This window comes from Sus scrofa, chromosome 11 (genome assembly GCF_000003025.6).
Source record: "Sus scrofa isolate TJ Tabasco breed Duroc chromosome 11, Sscrofa11.1, whole genome shotgun sequence".
Lineage (NCBI taxonomy): Eukaryota > Metazoa > Chordata > Mammalia > Artiodactyla > Suidae > Sus > Sus scrofa.
Window position 1 is genome coordinate 64,576,201 of NC_010453.5, and position 17,929 is coordinate 64,594,129.

The 17,929-nt window shown below is 44.0% G+C and overlaps 1 protein-coding gene across 1 annotated transcript in view; it reads left to right on the forward strand.

Moving 5' to 3' along the window:
- Positions 1-17,929, forward strand: part of LOC102167784 (multidrug resistance-associated protein 4-like) — a 172,357-nt gene that overhangs the window by 102,642 nt on the left and 51,786 nt on the right. The window contains 5 exon segments of the mRNA XM_021065399.1: positions 1,648-1,767; positions 2,942-3,052; positions 5,709-5,809; positions 6,886-7,077; positions 12,213-12,368. Coding sequence (XP_020921058.1) covers positions 1,648-1,767; positions 2,942-3,052; positions 5,709-5,809; positions 6,886-7,077; positions 12,213-12,368 — 680 coding nt within the window.

Consider the following 17,929-nt stretch of genomic DNA (forward strand, 5'->3'; position numbering starts at 1 on the left):
TTTATAGCATCTCTGTAGCCTCCTGTGAGTTGTTACCTTCCCCTAAACACCTAGGTTTTGCTGACACTCCTTCTCTAAGAGACACACGGGTACTAAGTGCTAAGTCGGTGTTTCCTGCTGATAAAGCACAAGTTATCACTCATCCCGGACAGAGGTCACAGGCTCCGAGTCTGCCCTTGACCACAGCGAGTTACAGCCTGGTTCACGGTGGGGAATGAAAGCCGTGAGGGCTCCTCCCTGCCCAGCAGCCTGAGCCCACCTGTTCCGTGATGGGCAGGAGCCCCTGGCCCTGGTGCTGGTGTTCAGTGGGCTCTTAGGGCAGATGTCAGGGAGACGAATGGCCAGTCATGTGCCACCAACTCCTAAACCCATGTGAAGTCTCTCAAAAGAGAATGGCCACTAAGGCCACCGTCTGCTTCTAAAAGGGTGATGATGTGAGTGTCACATGCCACAGGGACCTCCAAATGCCAGGACAGGTCTCCAGCAGGGTAGTTACGAAAACATCCATCAGGTTCCCAGGGCAGAAGTCATAGTAATTCAAAGACGCCTTGGCTGCGTGGGTCCTGTGGGCACAAGGGCCCTGCGGTACCAGGTGCTCTGTGACCCATGTAGCACAGGTGCAGGGAAAGTCCCAGGATGCAGGGCGATGGCAGACTGTCCCCTCACCTCAGTTCTCTCGCACCTGTCCTGGGCCTGGCACTGTTCCAGTTTGGGGGACATAGTGATTTTATCCCAGCCCTCAGGTTACTCATCTAAGGTGGGGACAGCACACAGCTCCTCAAAATTCAGGGTGGTGAGGACTCTCACGGAGAATTAAATCTTAAATTTACTGGAGAATAGTGAACAGTAATTACACAGGAATAAAAACAATCAAATATTGCCATATGCAGCAATATGAATGTACCTAGAGAATATTCTTAGTACAGTAAGTCAGAGAAAAGAAAATACTACATGATGTCACTTATATGTGGAATGTAAAAAATAATACAAATGGATCTCTATGCAAAACAGAAACTCAGAGACATAGAAATCGAACTCACGGTTATCAAAAGTGGGAGGGACAGATGAGGAGTGTGGGGTTAACAGATCCGCACCACTACACATCAGATAGGGGAGCGACACGGATTTCCTGTGTAGCACAGGGAGTTGTATTCAGTATTTTGTAATAACCTCTAATGGAATACAATCAGAAAGACCTCAGTTACTCTATGTTCCTGCATGTAACATGATGTTATAAACCAACTGTACTTCAGTGAATTAAAATTAGCAAACAATTTCTACCTGGGGATGTGTCACGGAAGAATTTGGAGGGAGGTGTGTTTGAGGGGGACCTTGAGGAATGAGTTAATGAAGAAAGAATTTCATGATCTAAATGTAGCTGTGATTTGGATTTGGTCAAAGAGGGGTTCAAAGAGAAGCTTTGATTTCCAGGGTGTTAAAGTGAAGCCGATGTGAGCAGGAGTTTGAGGTTCACATGGAGGGTCCTCTCCAGAAGGGGTATCATCCCTCCTCCTCCAGACAGTCCCCAGGCAGTCCTAGGTGTGCCTCTTGGTGGGATGTGTGACCCCAGAGCAGGGGAGGCAGTGGGTTTCCTGGCATCCAGCCTCCCTGACCTGCTCTGTCGTGTCTCTGTCTCTGCTTCCCCAGCTCGGAGCCCGGTCTTTTCCCACCTAGCATCTTCTCTCCAGGGACGCTGGACCATCCGGGCGTTCAAAGCGCAGCAGAGGTTTCAGGAGCTGTTTGACGCTCACCAGGATTTGCACTCAGGTCTGTGAGTTTCTGGAAATGATTCAGAGGAAGGGATTAGTTGCCTTCTGAGGCCTGACCTCCCCCTCAGTTGGCCCTGCTGGCCACCACCTCTCTCTGTGCCCCACCCCCTGCCCCACCCCTGTCCCCCTCTGCACATCCTCCCCCTCCCCCACCCTTCCTCTCAGTGTCCCCTCTGTGCTCCCCTCTGCCCCTCACAGCTCTGCTTTTCTCCCCTGACTGCCTTGCATTGTCCTTCCATCATGGTCTCTGTGGCTTTCTGTCCCTTTAGGACAGGGGTCTACAAACTTTTCTTCCTTTCTTTCTTTCTTCTTTGTAAAGATCCAGATAGAAAATGTTTCAGGCTTTGTGTGCTCTACTGTTGCCTTTGCTCACCTTTGCTGTTGTGGCACCAAAACAGGCAAAAAGTATATATCAGCTAATGGTGGCAGCTGTGTTCCATAAAACTTTATTCATAAAACCAGATGAGGGCAGTTCTTAGATAACAGGCTGTAGTTTGCCAACTCTCCTTTCAGAGTGTGCAGGGTGGCAGAAGTGATTGAGGAAAATAATTTCCTGGTTTGCCACCCACTTGATGAGTATTATTCTTTGTAGCAGTGACGTTTTTTTTCTAGGGTAGAATTTTCAGAATTTCCTCTAAGCTTGTAAGATCCCGGCCCAGCTTTACAATCTTTATTCTATTTTGTGCAATAACATTTTCAAAGCCACATGATGGTCATTTAGATACTGGCCTCTAAGAATAAACATGTGCAGGGCCCTGCCATGAGCACAAGAAGGTGCTGGAAACAGTGGGAGCTGTGCTCTCTGCTGTCAGAGAACCAGGAACTGTTGATTTGTGAGAGGATGAATCTCCTGTTGAGAGACCAGCCCTGCAGGAAATGCACCAGTGAAACCATTTTCCGTCTTTGTCCTTGTGACCGTATTTCTGTTATAACCTGTGGGTTGAGGTTTTCAGCACACGCTTCCCACAAGCCCCCTAGACATTGATGCCTCTGTGTCCCACACATTGTCTGGTGTCAGAGCCTAGATTTCTGGAATCTTCAGATTCCTTGAGGGTATGACTTTGTGTAAAAATCTCTTGTAGCTCAACTGAGCAACATGCTCCATCTCATGGGAAGCTGCTAATGTGTTTTCTCTGCATGTTCGTTATCCTTATGTCGGTTCATGAATCCAGAGGCCTGGTTCTTGTCTTTGACCACGTCCCGATGGTTCGCCCTGTGCCTGGATGCCATCTGTGCCATCTTTGTCATTGGTGTTGCCTTTGGGTCCCTGTTTCTGGCAGAAAGTAAGTACAGATGTGGGTATGATTACAGTTTATGGCTTCATATACATTTATTAAATTAAACTCTTGCTAACTTGCCTAATATCATATACTCTTTGGTTCTTTTGAATTGTATTAAAGTGTTTGCAGCTTGTGAGTCTGAGTGTGGCCCATGGAAGGAGTCATTTGATTCTTGATAAGACCTTTTATTCTTCTATCTTTCTTTGAATGGGTTGAAGTCTACGCAACTGTGACAAGCTGACCTTCAGAACATTCTAGGTCGTGTCCCATGGTTGGGAGGAGAGAACCAGGTTCACCATTATGCCTTGTGTCCAGCTTAGGGCTTTGGGGTTTAGCTTTGGGGCCACTTGGATCTGGTGGTTGAAGGTGCCTGGTGCAGTGTGGAGAGAAGATTCTCTGTAGGAAAGAACAGTCTCCTCCCTGCTCTCTGGGGGTGTTGGTGTGGGTTGTATGGAGTCACCATCCCTCACTACTCCATGGTAACAACACAAAATCATGGTCTGTAATGATGGAACAGGTGTTTCTGCCCTGGCGCAGAGGGTTAAGAACCTGACTGCAGTGGCTTGGGACAGTGTTGGGGTGAGGGTTTAATTCTAGCCTGGCATAGCGGGTTAAAGGATCCAGCATTGCCACAGCTATGGTGTAGTTTGCAGTTGTGGCTCTGATTCAGTCCCTGGCCCAGGGAACTTCCATGTCCCACAGGTGTGGCCATAAGGAGAAAAAAGAAATAATACTTTCATTATGTGCACGTGATTTAAATATTATAAAGAAGTCTTCTTGGCAAAGAGACAGAAGGAGCTTGGCTTGGGATGAAGAATGGGACTGACTGGTTCTCTTCAGCAGGTGGTTCTGAGAAAGTTGGAAGCTGCATGTGAATCAGTGAAGTTAGAACATACCCTCAAACCATACACAAAAATAAACACAAAATGGCTTAAAGATATAAATATATAACATGACACCACAAAACTCTTTCTTAGACAAGAACATGGGCAAAACATTCTGTGCCATAAATTGTACCAATATTTTCTTTTTCTTTTTTTCTTCTTGGCTTTATTGGGCCACACTTATGGCATATGGAAGTTCTCAGGCTATGGGTCGAATCAAAGCTGCAGCTACCAACCTATGCCACAGCCATAGCAACTTGGATCTGAGCTGCATCTGCCACCTACACCACAGCTCACGGCAACGCCAGATCCTTAACCCACTGAAAGAGGCCATGGATCGAACCCACATCCTCGACCCACATTCTCGTGGATTCTAATCTGCTGTGTTACTGCTGAGACACAATGGGAACTCCTGTACCAATATTTTCTTTCTTTCTTTTTTTGTCTTTTTTTTTAGGGCCACACCCACCTACAGCTCCAGTTCAACCCAGACTAGGGGTCGAACTGAAGCTGTAGCCACTGGCCTGCACCACAGCCACAGCAATGCCATATCTGAGCCATGTCCATGACCTACCCTGCAGCTCATGGCAACACTGGATTGTTAACCCACTGAGCCAGGCCAGGAATCAAACCTGCATCCTCATGGATGCTAGTCATATTCGTTTCTGCTGAGCCACAACAGGAGCTCTGAGAACTCCCATACCAATTCATTTTCTTTAGTCTCCCAGTGCAATGAAAATAAAAGCAAAAAAAAAAAATAGGAACTAATAAAACTTACAAGCTATTGTCCAGCAAAGGAAGACATAAACAAAATGAAAAGACCACCTGTCGGCTGGGAGAAAATATTTGCAAGTGATGGGACTGACAAGGGCTTAATTTCCCAAATATATAGACACCTCAAACAACTCAATAACAAAAACTAAACAACCCAATTTAAAAATGGTCAGAAGCCCTAAGTAGACATTTCTCCAAAAAAGACATACAGATGGCCAATAGGCACATGAAAAGATGCTCAGCATTGCTAATTAGTAGGTAAATGCAAACTAAAACTGCAATGAAGTACCTCCCAACACCATTAAGAATGGCCATCATTAAAAAGTGCACCAGTAACAAATGCTGGAGAGGCTGTGGAGAAAAGCGAACCCTCCTGCATTGTTGGGAAAGCAAGTTGAACTCTCAAAAACAAGCAAACAAAAAAACCCTAAAAACAGAGTTACCATATGATCCCGCAATCCCACTCCTGCCGCTCCTCGGCGTATACCCAAAGGAAACCATAATTTGAAAAATACATGCACCTCAATGTTCGGCTCAGCATGATTCACAGTAACGAAGACATGTTACTGTGAATGGACACAACCTAAATATCCATCACCAGAGAAATGGATAAAGAAGATGTATTTCAGGGGTTCCTGTTGTGGCTTTGCAGGTTAAGAACCTGACTAGTATCCATGAAGATGCTGGTTTTATCCCTGGCCTTGATCATGGGGTTAAGGATCTAGCATTGCTGCAAGCTGCGGAGTAGGTCACACAGATGCAGCTCGGACCCCAGTTAACAGATGCAAACTAATACATATAGAATGGATAAACAACAGGGCCCTACTGTATAGCATGGGGAACCGTATTCCGTATCCTGTGGTAAACCATGACGGCAGAGTGTGAAACAGACCCTATATATAACTGAATTACTGTACAGCAAAAATTAACACAACATTGTAAACCAATAAAATTAAAAAAGAAGGGCACTGACCTCATTCCTCCTCTTCATCCTCTTTTAGCTTTGAATGTCGGGCAGGTGGGCCTGGTGCTGTCTCTCGCCCTCACGTTCATGGTGATGGTCCCGCGGTGCGTCAGGCAAAGTGCCGAAGCCGAGACTATGGTAAAGTGTTTATCTTAACCTTCTTAGCCTGTTCTAGTCTCCTTGCCATTAAATGGTATAACATCAATTCTTATGTGAAATATTAAAACTGATGTTTTTACATTGTAGGTAATGGAATTTTTTAGATCCTTCCCCCATCTGTTTAAAGTTAATGTAAAATAAAATATACACATCTTTTTCTCACTCTTATGGGTGCCACGTCATCAGGTTTTATGTTCATCACAAGCTGTAATAAATGTCTCTGTGGCAGGGTGGTTCTGAAATCCTGGAAAGAGCTAAAGTTAGTTTGTTAGAGGCTTATTTATTTTTATTTCTTAATTGGTAATTCCTCATTTTTGGTAAAAGAAGAATATAAGGTTTTGAGGTTGTTTAATTAATAGGTAGCAACCCCCCCGCCCCCGATTTTAGCATTTATTCTTGTGTGTGTTGGGCTCCTGAATTTGCAGGTGTCCCTTCTTTCTGGCAGGATAAGCCCTGTCTCAGAATGTGCTGTCAGAGGTGTTGAGTGAATGGTCGTTTAGGAGGCCTTAGTCAATTTGTAAATTATCCTCTTTTTTGAGTATTTGCAACTTCTTCTAAAGGGAGCAAAACAATATAAAGGAAATGTTTCCATTGCATTCTTCACTTTTGTAGAGAAGGTGACTAGTTATTAAAACGAGCTTGCTGACCGTCCAGTTCTGCTCATCATGACAGACGCCCTTCTGTACCACACATTACTGATCAGGGTCCATCAGTATCCCTTCCTTTGACACAACTCTCTTGTTTTGTTATTCAGGTATGAAAAGTAGATCAGTAAAGTCTTAGCATTCAGTTCTCTAGTTCTTTTGGTTTTAATACAATGTTGAAGGAAGTGGCCGTAAGTGACAGTGTTACAGGACGATGAACAAGTTTGCAAGTCATCAAAGGCCTCATCAGACGCCTCCTTCTGTCCTTTGGGAATGATAAGACCTGGGATAAACTTAACCAGAGAAAAGCAGATATAAAGATAAAAAAGCAAAACATCTCATTTACAGTCTCTGAACCTCCATAAACAAGATGCTTTGTTCCTAACCCACGTGATGTCATGTGTCTTTCAGATGATTTCAGTAGAAAGAGTGACTGAATATATAGACCTTGAGAAAGAAGCATCCTGGGAATACGAGTATCGTCCACTGCCATCCTGGCCCCATGAAGGAAGGATTCACTTTAGTTATGTGAGCTTCAGGTACAGCTCAGATGGGCCTGTGGTACTGAGTGAGCTGGTGCCATGGATTACCTCAAGAAGCAAGGTTTGTTTAAGACATTTGCCTCTAGCTGGAGGCAGGGCCCAGAGACTTGCTCAGAGTCGATGAAAGCACATGGAAGGGAGCAGGGAAGACACACGTGGGAGACGGCATAGGGCGTGTGACCTGGTCCTGCCAGCATCCCTGTCTGCTGGCAGTGTCCCTGTCACACTCAGCTTGGGGCCTTCGGCTGGGACCAAGGCCGGGTCCTGACAGAGACTAAACCAGAGCAGACACGGCATAGGCAGCTCTTCAGCACCTCCCTCTCCCCCAGGTCCTGGCCCACATGCGGTCCCTGCGCTCAGGTCATGGTCGTTCTCCCGGAGCCCCGTGTCCTCCCAGCACCGCCCCCCCCGCCCGTGTGCACAGCTGCCCCTCGACCTCGGAGCCCCTTCCCTCCCGTCATCCGGCTGCTGAAAGTCTCCTCCTGTTCAGAGTCAGCTCTCCTGCACCTGCCTCTTCAGGCTCCTCTGTGCTTCCACAGCATCTTAGAGGGTCTAAGATAGAGCTTATGGTACATCTGTGTTCATAGCAGCCAAAAGGTGGAAGCAATCCAGGTGTCCATGTGGAAAGTGATAGATGACTGTATATCCTGTAGTGAAATATTATTCAGATTTAAAAAGGGAAGAAAATTACCTGACCTGAGGACATCATGCTGTTGAAGTAAGCCAGACACAAACAGAACCATTACTTTATGATTCAGTGTATCTGAGGTTCCTAGAGGAGTCAGATTCATAAGGACAGAAAGTGGGAAAGTGGTCACAGGGCCGGGGGAGGGGGTAATGGGGAGTCATTGTTTAATGGGTACAGAATTTCAGTTTCACAAGAGAAAATGTATTCCGTGGTTGGCTTGTACAATAATGTGAATACACATGACACTAAACTGTTCACTTTAAAATACTTAATTTGTAAATTTTGTTAGTGTATTTTACCACCATTAAAAGATATAGCATGTAAGGCATGCTTTGCAATTTTGGATCCATATCTCACAGAGCCCTCAGTGTTCGTCGTTTGTTTGTTTTTGCTTTTTAGGGCCACACCTGCGACATATGGAGGTTCCCAAGCTAGGGGTCAATTTGAAGCTATAGCTGCCAGCCTACGCCGCAGCTACAGCCACACAGGATCCGAGCCATTTTTCTGACCTACACCAGAGCTCATGCCAACGCTGAATCCTTAACCCACTGAGCAAGGCCAGGGATCGAACCCGCAACCTCATGATTCCTAGTTGGATTTGTTTCTGCTGTATCACAGAGGGAACTCCACCCTGAGTCTTCTGAAGATCAGGGGCATCTTATTTTCATATCCATTTCACAGGAGGTGGCATTCTTCAGGCCACAGAGAGGGTGGTAAGGGACTGCTGGCTGAGAAGGTGAGTGAATAACACACTGGTGAGAGCAAGCAGTGACTGAAACACATGCACCTCCAAAAGCAACCAATTATGTAGCATGTTAAACATTTAAGAACTGCTCTTTAAGACTCTTTTGACCACAGAAAGACATCTAGTGGACTGCAGCTGTAACAACAGGTATTATGCAGGTTTCTAATTCATGGAAGAAAGAGGAAGTAAAAATAACCAAAATTAGGTAAATAGCACCTTAGCCTTCCTGGTTTGATTCTGACACTGGCTGGATTTTTTATTCAGATGTTTTTGTGGTTGATTTGATTATTTTAGAGAGTAAAGGAAATTTTAAAGCATTTTCCAACTCTAGAGGTAGATTGATTTGGGTTTTTTTCTTGCTAAAAGGTATTACTTGGAATACACGCACGCGCGTGCACACACACACACACATATAAACATACATACATATAATAACCACTTTCCCTGTGTAAATTGTTGTCTGTCTGTGAAAATGATGGGTTGGCCATTTGAAATTGTATTTATGGCTCTAGGATCCATCTAATGTGTCTGTCTCTCTGTCCAGCTTGTCATATACCTAAATATTATGTTTATAGATTTTTCCTTAAATTTCTATATCCTGAGTTAAAAAATCTCAGCTCCCTACTGAATGCCTCTTCTGTGCAGGACTTCACAGGTCATACACATAGTACAAAGGCAAACCCAGTATAGATCCTGCTGTCAACATATACAGTCCAGTTGAAGATGTAAGAAAATGGCTCTATCAGCTGTGTAAGATAGAAGGTGGTCGTGATGTTTATAGACGTTTAGGCAAAGATGATGTAACATCTGTTTCAGTTGAGAGACGCCTACACGAGGGATCAGGTAGAGCATTTCCGAGGACTGAGGCCTGTGAGACAGACTTAGTGACGTGTGGCTAGGATTTCAGCGGGTGGCAATGCATGGGACAGGCCTTCTGGGAGGTGGGACCAGCATGAGCACAGGCACAGTGTCCTGATCCTGTGAGTGAAGAACTAGGCCCCTGCAGAGCGTTCAGGGAACAGAAGTAGCAGGTGCAGAGCACCCACTGTCATGGTCCTTCCTCACCCCTACCCAGTGGTTCCAAGGGAGCTGACTCTGAGATGAAGGACGGAGAGGTTGGTGGGGACAGTTTCATAGAAGAGACTTCCTGGGGCGGAGTGACAGGCACAGACTCCTCCCTGGAGTTTGGAGCTCCCAGGCCTGTGGTCATGAGCAGCCCACAGGCAGTGTCCCTGTCCTCTCTTGGCCATTGACCCAAAGTCTACGAATGTCCCAGTTTGCACGGATGGATCAGTTTCAGTAGAGCTGATGGTGTGGGAACCTCCACACTTTCTCACAGCCACGTTCTCACCCGTGTCCCGATGCGTGTTGATGTGTCTATGAGGACACCCAGAGACACCGGCGTGCCTGGTTTATTCTGCTTCCCAGGCAGTGCATCTTTTACAACTTGAACATTTGTGGCAGCCCCGTGTCAAGCAAGCCCATCGATGCTATTTTTCCACAGCATTTGCTCACTTAAGTGTTGTGTCTCTGTGTCACATGTAGGTAATTCATAGAATATTTCAAAGCTTTTCCTTATTATATTTGTGATGGTGATCAGGGATCCTTGTTCTTTGAATGAAGGCTCAATTGATGGCATTTTTTTAAGCAATAAAGTAGTTGAAAATCAAGGTACGTGCATTATTTTTCAGACATAATGCTGTTGACAACTTTGTAGAGTGCGGTTTAGTGTAAACGTAACTTTAGCATGCACAGATGAACAAAAATGCATATGACTCACTTTATTTTGCACTACTCAGTTCATTGCAGTGTCTGAAACCAAATTCACAGCATCTTTAAGGTCTGTCTGTACCCAGAATATGTGAGTCACATATATACACACGGGGACCTGCCTATGTACAGAGAGTGGCCCGTCTGTATTACATAAATTAGAGTTTAAAGTTACAGAGTGGCTACAAAGATAATAAAGTTAGCTCAACCCACTTTTCTTATATTTAATCTCTGTAAATCTTTTTTTCTTTTTTTTGAAATGCCATGATTGATTTTACAGACTAAGATTTGAAAGTTTAGAGTTATTCAAATGGGAAAAGATGAAAAATTCCCACTTGGAGTTCCCCGATGGCCTAGCCTAGTGGTTGAAGATCAGCGTTATCACTGTTGTGGCTCAGGTTCGATCCCTGACCTGGGATCGTCTGCATGCCGTGGGTGCAGCCATGAAAAAAAATTTTCTGTATTCTGATCACAGTGCTCAGGAAGATTTAGTTCTTCTCTGTTTAAAGGCATGAGTATTTTAAATTTACCAAATTAATTGACAAATGAAAGCATGTCGTAGATCCTCCATGGATTCTGGATTCCTAAATAGAGATGAAATTTTTTTCTTGGGAAGATCCCACCAGGGAATAATCTGGTTGGGCAAGTTCATTGATAAGATGGGCCAGTTTCTCTAAACATGTGTGAATGCACACAACTTAAAGCCAGTATTTACAGTACAGTTTTATTCCTCACCAGCAATTTATCTGCATTATATCGATTCTTTAATCTTATTGTTAATGCACTTAATTTCTCTCTGCTTTGGTTGTAATAACTAGACTGATACTTCACATCTTTCCAAGATACAGTTTTTAAGTATTAATTGGTTTATAAAATGCCTTTTTTTTTTTTTTGTCTTTTTGGTTTTTAGGGCAGCACCATGGCATATGGAGGTTCCCAGGCTAGGAGTGGAATTGGAGCTGAAGACTCCAGCCTATGCCACAGCCACAGCAACTAGGGATCTGAGCCTCGTCTGAGCAGCCCTACACCACAGCTCACAGCAATGCCAGATCCTTGACACACCAGGGATTGAACCTGGTGCTCATGGGTGCTAGTCAGGTTTGTTAACCACTGAGCCACAATGGGAACTCCTAATATACCTTTTGAACTGCTCTGCTGAAAGGTCTCCTATAAATAGGAGATGTTCTTTGTGGTATTGTTGACCTTATTATGTGCATTGTGTCTACTGGCTACTGTCTTTTAAGGGACTGAGACCTTCCTTTTATAATTTTTAGATTTTTGCTTTCAAGATAGAAGATCATTAAGATATTTAATATTAGGAAGTGATTTAGTTTCTCTACCAAAGAAAAACCCCTCTTAAATAATAGATGCTTGAGAAGGTGAGTATTGTTTATGTACAACACTTCTGACTTGACTCGTTGCCCACATAATTCTCAAGGTCAAAGTACCCAGACAGTAGGACTAAAGGTAATTTAATGAATTATATCTAATGGAATGGTTATCTGTATCTAAAAAGGTATGGATTTATTGCAAAATCTACAAAAATGTCAAGACTGGATTTAAATATATAAAAAAGATGTGAATCTAAATAAATAAATGAATAAATAAATAGATGGTGACATCTTGTGAACCACTTAGGAGACGGCTGGCTTTTCACTACCAGTAGATCGATTTTGTTATTTTTAACTCTTTTGGAGACCAGGGGTTCCCAACCAGAGGACATTTGTCAATGTCTGACATTTTTGGTTGCCACAATTGGGGGGGGTTGTTTCTGGTAGCTAGTGCGTAGAGTCCAGGGTTCCTGCTGAACATTCTACAGTACACGGGACTTGCCCAGCACTGCCCCCCCTCCCCACCGCCAAGAAAATGAATTATTTGGCCCATAATGTCAACAGTGCCATGGCTGAGAAACCTATAGACTAAAATTTATCTTCAATAGTCAAAGTTTTGCTGCCCATTTTTAATTGTTAATCCCTCCTGGACCTCTTTACAGGTTGGCATTGTGGGAAGAACAGGAGCTGGAAAAAGTTCCCTCGTCTCAGCCCTTTTCAGATTGTCAGAACCCGAAGGTATAATTCGGATTGATGGGATCAGGACAACCTCCATTGGACTTCACGATTTAAGGAAGAAAATGTCAGTCGTACCTCAGGTATGCGTATCAGAGCATTCTCACGTGGTCTTTTCATAAGGCACCTAAGTTTAATTGCTTTTAATTTAATTGTCGTTTTTTCAAATTGCATGAAAATGTTGATCTTTTTCCTCCCAATAGAGCATAGTTTTAGCAGCAGATATTTTCAACAGTTATTTTCATGAGGTTTTGTTTGTTCATTCATTTGTATGTGATTTAATAACTTACCCAGATGGATTTCTGGACTCTTCTGCTGATAACGGTATCATTCTGAGAAAAACATATAAATGGTTTGTTTAGCATCGGAGAGGTTCCTAAAGGGAAACACGAGTCCTAAGTGTCTTAATAAAGGACCTTTGCTGTAGGGAATAAAGCCACCCTTTCAAAAGTGATCATCTCCCAGGAGGGCTTTCTGTGCACCTGTGGGGCCTTGAGAATTAGAGAGTGTGTGGGTGCTTTGGGGAGACATTGAGAATTCAGCCATTCATCAGCGAGTAGAACCAGGGAGGCCGTAGAGAAGAGTGAGGAGGAGCACGGGACTCGGATCCCATCTCTGTGCTCCTCAGGCTTCTCCCCCTCACAGGGCAGCTCGCAGTACCACCCCCTGGAGCTGTTGTGAGGACTGAACAGGTCCGTGCGTGTGGAGAGCTTCCTGCAGACCCCATGCCTGGTTGCTGTGACAGTGAAGCCTTGACGTGACCCTCTCTTCCTGGGCTCTGACTCTCTTCTCTTTTCTTCTGCTTCTTTAAAAAGTACAATGTGCAGGGAGTGTTTGGAGATTGGATTATATGCACAACAGACACTCCTATCATTCCTTTTGGTTCATCCACCCAAATAATTCAGAGAATACTGATTGAGCAATTACTAGTCTCTCATTATAGAGTCGAGGGCAACATAGGCTCTGTGCCCACATCTTCCATCCTGCCCTCTGCTTTAATAACTTGTTGTTTATGCGCACGTGCACACACACACACACACACACACACACACACACACACACACACACACAAAATCATCAAGGGAAGCTCAGGAAAACATCCTCTTGAGATGAGAGACCCAGGGAAGAGTCAAGACAAAAGGCTCAGGCAGACGTGCTTCCTGGAGTACGGGTACAGTGAGCTCTGAAATGCCTCTTTAGGAGGAAGCATGTAGAACGTGGCACCAAAGGAAGAACATGGACATTTGTCCTGTGACAGCACAGATACTGCCACCTGCCCCTGACCTCTGAAATAACTGAAATTAGTATAAGTACTTTTGAAATCAAGATATTTCTTTCAGACCACAGTGAGACGCCACCTCACACCCCTTATGATGTCTGCTATCGATACAGTAAAATAAAATAAGTGTTGGTGAGCATGCCAGCAAATTGGAATCCTGGGTGTTCCAGTGTGGCTCAGTGGAAATGAATCAGACTAGCATCCATGAGAATGAGGGTTTGATCCCTAGCCTTGCCTAGTGGGTCAGGGATCCAGTGTTGCCATGAACTGTGGTGTAGGTTGCAGACGCAGCTGGGATCCCGAGTTGCTGTGGCTGTGGCGTAGGCCAGCAGCTGTAGCTCCGATTTGACCTGAAGCCTGGGAACCTCCATATGCCACAGGTGCCTTGCTGGTAGGAATGTAAAATGTGGCAGCCACTGTGGCAGACAAGATGGAGGTTCCTCAAAAAAGTTAAAAATGTAGTTATTATATGATCTACCAATTCTGCTTTGGGGTATAAACACAAAAGAATTGAAAGCAGTATTTTTGAGATACCTGTACATGCATGTTTATAGCAGCATTATTGACAATGGCAAAAAGGTGGAGACAGAATGTGGTACAAGAGTTCCCTGGTGGCCTAACGGTTAAGGATTCAGTGCAGACACTGATGTGGCTGGGGTTTGACCCCTGGCCTGAGAATTTCCACATGCTATGGGTGCATCAGGAAAAAAAAAAGAGAGAGAGAGAGAGAGAAAGAAGAAGGAAAAAAGTATGGTGCATATACAAACAGTGGACTATTTCTCATCCTTATAAAGGGTGGAAATTCCGACACATGCTGCAACACCGATGAACCTTGAGGGTGTTATGCTACGTGAAATAACCAGTCACATGAAACAGATACTGCATGATTCTACTAATGACAGGTACCTAGAGTAGTCAGTTCATGGAGACAGGAAGTAGGATGGTGGCTGCCAGGAGGTGGGGGAAGGAGAGTAGGGCGTTCTTGTTAAATGGTACAGAGTTTGAGTTTCGCCAGTTGAAAGGAGTTCTGTGGCTGGATGCTGGTGTTGGATGTTCAACAGTGGGAATGTGTTTAATACTACTGATCTGTACGTCTAAAAATGGTTAAGGTAGTAAATTTTATGTATATTTTAATCACAGTAAAAAAATTTTAAAGATAGTGCTTATGGGAGGAATAGAAATAAATTTTAGCACATAAAATCTCTCTGTTAAAAGATTCCCCCTGTTATTTGATTTCATGACTTCGTGATTACAGTAGAAAATAGATGAGTTTGCATTCTCAGATTTTATGTTTTGATTGTACCCACTTCTGACACGGGCCAACTGAAACTAGGTAGCAGAAATGATGAGTGTGTCCAAAAATCCTTTTATGTCCTTGGATGAAAGGATTTAGAAATGTGCCCTGTGTTTTTAATGCTTCTTAATAAGAAAAGTTTTATGCTTGTGTACAGAAAAGAATTCTGTAAACAAAGAAATAATGGTGGCTGTGCTCATCATGTTTGGAAGCACATCTGAGCAAAGGCTAAACAGACGTTGGCATGAGCAGGTTTAGGTTCTACCCTACTTTAGGGCATGCTCTACACACACACTCTGCAGGCTTACAAAACAGAGCTAAGCTTTGTATCCATGCAGATAAGGCTCACCAACCATTGTAAACACAGAACCTTTATTATTCCACTTTTTATGCCTTTGTCTCCAAGGCACAATATTGGTTGATTAAAGAGAGAATGTGGAGTTCCCATTGTGGCTCAGTGGGTTAAAAACCTGACTCGTATCCATGAGGAAGCAGGTTCGATCCCTGGCCTCGCTCAGTGTGTTGAGGATCCAGTGTTGTTGTGAGCTGTGGTGTAGGTTGCAGATGCAATTCAGATCCCATGTTGCTGTCACTAGCAACTTCAGCTTGGATTCGACCCCTGGCCTGGGAACTTCCATATGCTGTAGGCGAGGCCCTGAAAAAAACAACAAAAACAACAACATTTTAAAATGTGTATGGAAACAGAGAAGATCTCTAATAGCCAAAACAATCTTGAGAAAGAAGTACAGAACTGGAGGAATCATGTTCTCTGGCTTCAGACCATACTACAAAGCTACAATAATGAAAACAATACACCACCAGCACAAACATCAGATACATAATCAGTGAAACAGGATAGAAAGCCCAGAAATAAACCCATGCACTTATACTCAATTTGTCTAAGACAAGGGATACAAGAATATACAGTGGAGAAGACAGTCTCATTAATAAGTGGTGCTGGGAAATCTGGAACAGCTCCATTAAGGGAATGAAATTAGAACATTCTCTAACACCACATACACAAATCAATTCAAAATGAATTAAAGACCTAAATGTAAGACAAGATACCATAAAACTCTTAGAGGAAAACAAAGGAAAAACACTCTTGGACATGAATCACAGCAATATTTTCTTGAATCCATCTCCTAGAGTAATGGAAAGAAAAGCAAACATAAACCATTGGGGCCTGAATTAAACTTAAAAGCTTTTGCACAGCAAAGGAAACCATAAACAAACAAAAAGACAACTTAGGAAATGGGAGAAAATATTTGCAAATGATGCAACTGAAAAGGGGTCCATTTCCAAATACAAACAGGATCAAATTTAAGGAGAATCCCAGCTCCATAGCCTGAGCAGATAACCACTCTGCTAGTGACTTCAAAATCCTCTTGATTGCAGTCCATGGTGGAACTGCTTCATATCGTGATTTTATGTGAGTGTGCGGCACATGCACAGAAACAGGAACAAAAACTTCACAAAATAATATTACTCTTGCTCTGTGCTCTGACAATTTCTGTCATATCAGTTCTAGTTCATATTAGAGACAAAATGATGGTCATGTGGCACATTTATTTCCTGATCCATTGGCTACACCTGCAGTTTGACAAACACGGTCCCTCCCTGTCCCCTGTTGACCTGGTCCTGGTCCGTGTGAGCCTCATGCCAGGATCTTTATTGTTGTTCTATATTCTCCCAGCAGCCCTGCAAGGTTAGCCCCATCTTCCAGTGAGGGAAATAAGGCTTGGGAAGATTAATAACTTACGCCAAGTCTACTAGCTAATAAGCTGTAGAATCAGAGCTTAGAACAGTCCTTTTTTTTTTTTTTTTTTTTTTTTTTTTTTTTGTCTTTTTGCCTTTTCTAGGGCCACTCCCGCAGCATATGGAGGTTCCCAGGCTAGGGGTCGAATTGGAGCTGTAGCCGCTGGTCTACACCAGAGCCACAGCAACATGGGATCCAAACTGTGTCTGCAACCTACACCACAGCTCACGGCAATGCCGGATCCTTAACCCACTGAGCAAGGCCAGGGATCAAACCCGCAACCTCATAGTTCCTAGTCAGATTCATTAACCACTGCGCCATGACGGGAATTCCATAGTCCTTTTTTTTTTTAATGAATATTTGTTGAACTGAATGATATTCTCGTCAAATATTTTTTCCACTTTTTCCTACTGCACATTCAAAAGGATTCCCCAAACCATAACATAGTAAATATATACAGAATAGAGCTGGCAGATATTTCTCCTAGTGTCGTGTCCCTAATTTGAAGAATAGTATTGGTTTAGAAACAGGTTTATTCACTTATATGCTATGGGCTAATGAGTGTCAGGAGAAGATACTCAAAATCTTACCCTCTCCAGCCAAGGACCATTTTTCTTCACAGTGTTGAACTAGCTTTGGAAGTGGAGAAAATCCATTGGTTTGATTCCTTGAAGTCACCTATTCAAGTGCAGAAAGCTTACACCCTTCTTCCCACAAATGAGTAGGAAGCAGTGTTGCTGGCACCTGAACATCCTGAGGGAGGGAACCTAGGACGCTGAGAGCAGACTCTGCAGAGGGGGCCCAGTGCTGTTTCTCTGCATTGCCTGCTTAGGTGCGTGGGGCCCACATCAACCTCCCTGACTCCCTGCTCCCTGTAATCCTGGGAGCAGCAGGGAGCTTCCAGAGTGCTCTCTCCATCCCAGGCTCATCCCTGTCACTGCTGACCCCAACATGAGCAGGTCAGAACTGGGGGAGATGTGGTCTTACCAAGGACCTGCGTAGGAACCAGAGGCAGGGGAGTGGGGACTTGGACTGTCAGTCCTGAAGTCCTGGGGGGACCTTTCAAAAAACAGCTATTGGGGGCATGGACAGTGCTTCTCCATTTGTATTCAGAATTTCAGGAAAAAGCAAAAACTGAAAGCACTCCCTAAATACTTTCCATCCACAATGGGCAGCCACAGTGTATGTGTCCTTTGTGCTCCAGACTGAAGTGTGTTCCCCAGAAAGAACAGCCTTGTGATGATATTAAGGGAAGAACTTGCTTCTCTGAAAGAATCTGGAAAATGGATTTTAGAACTTCTCTGGATGATTC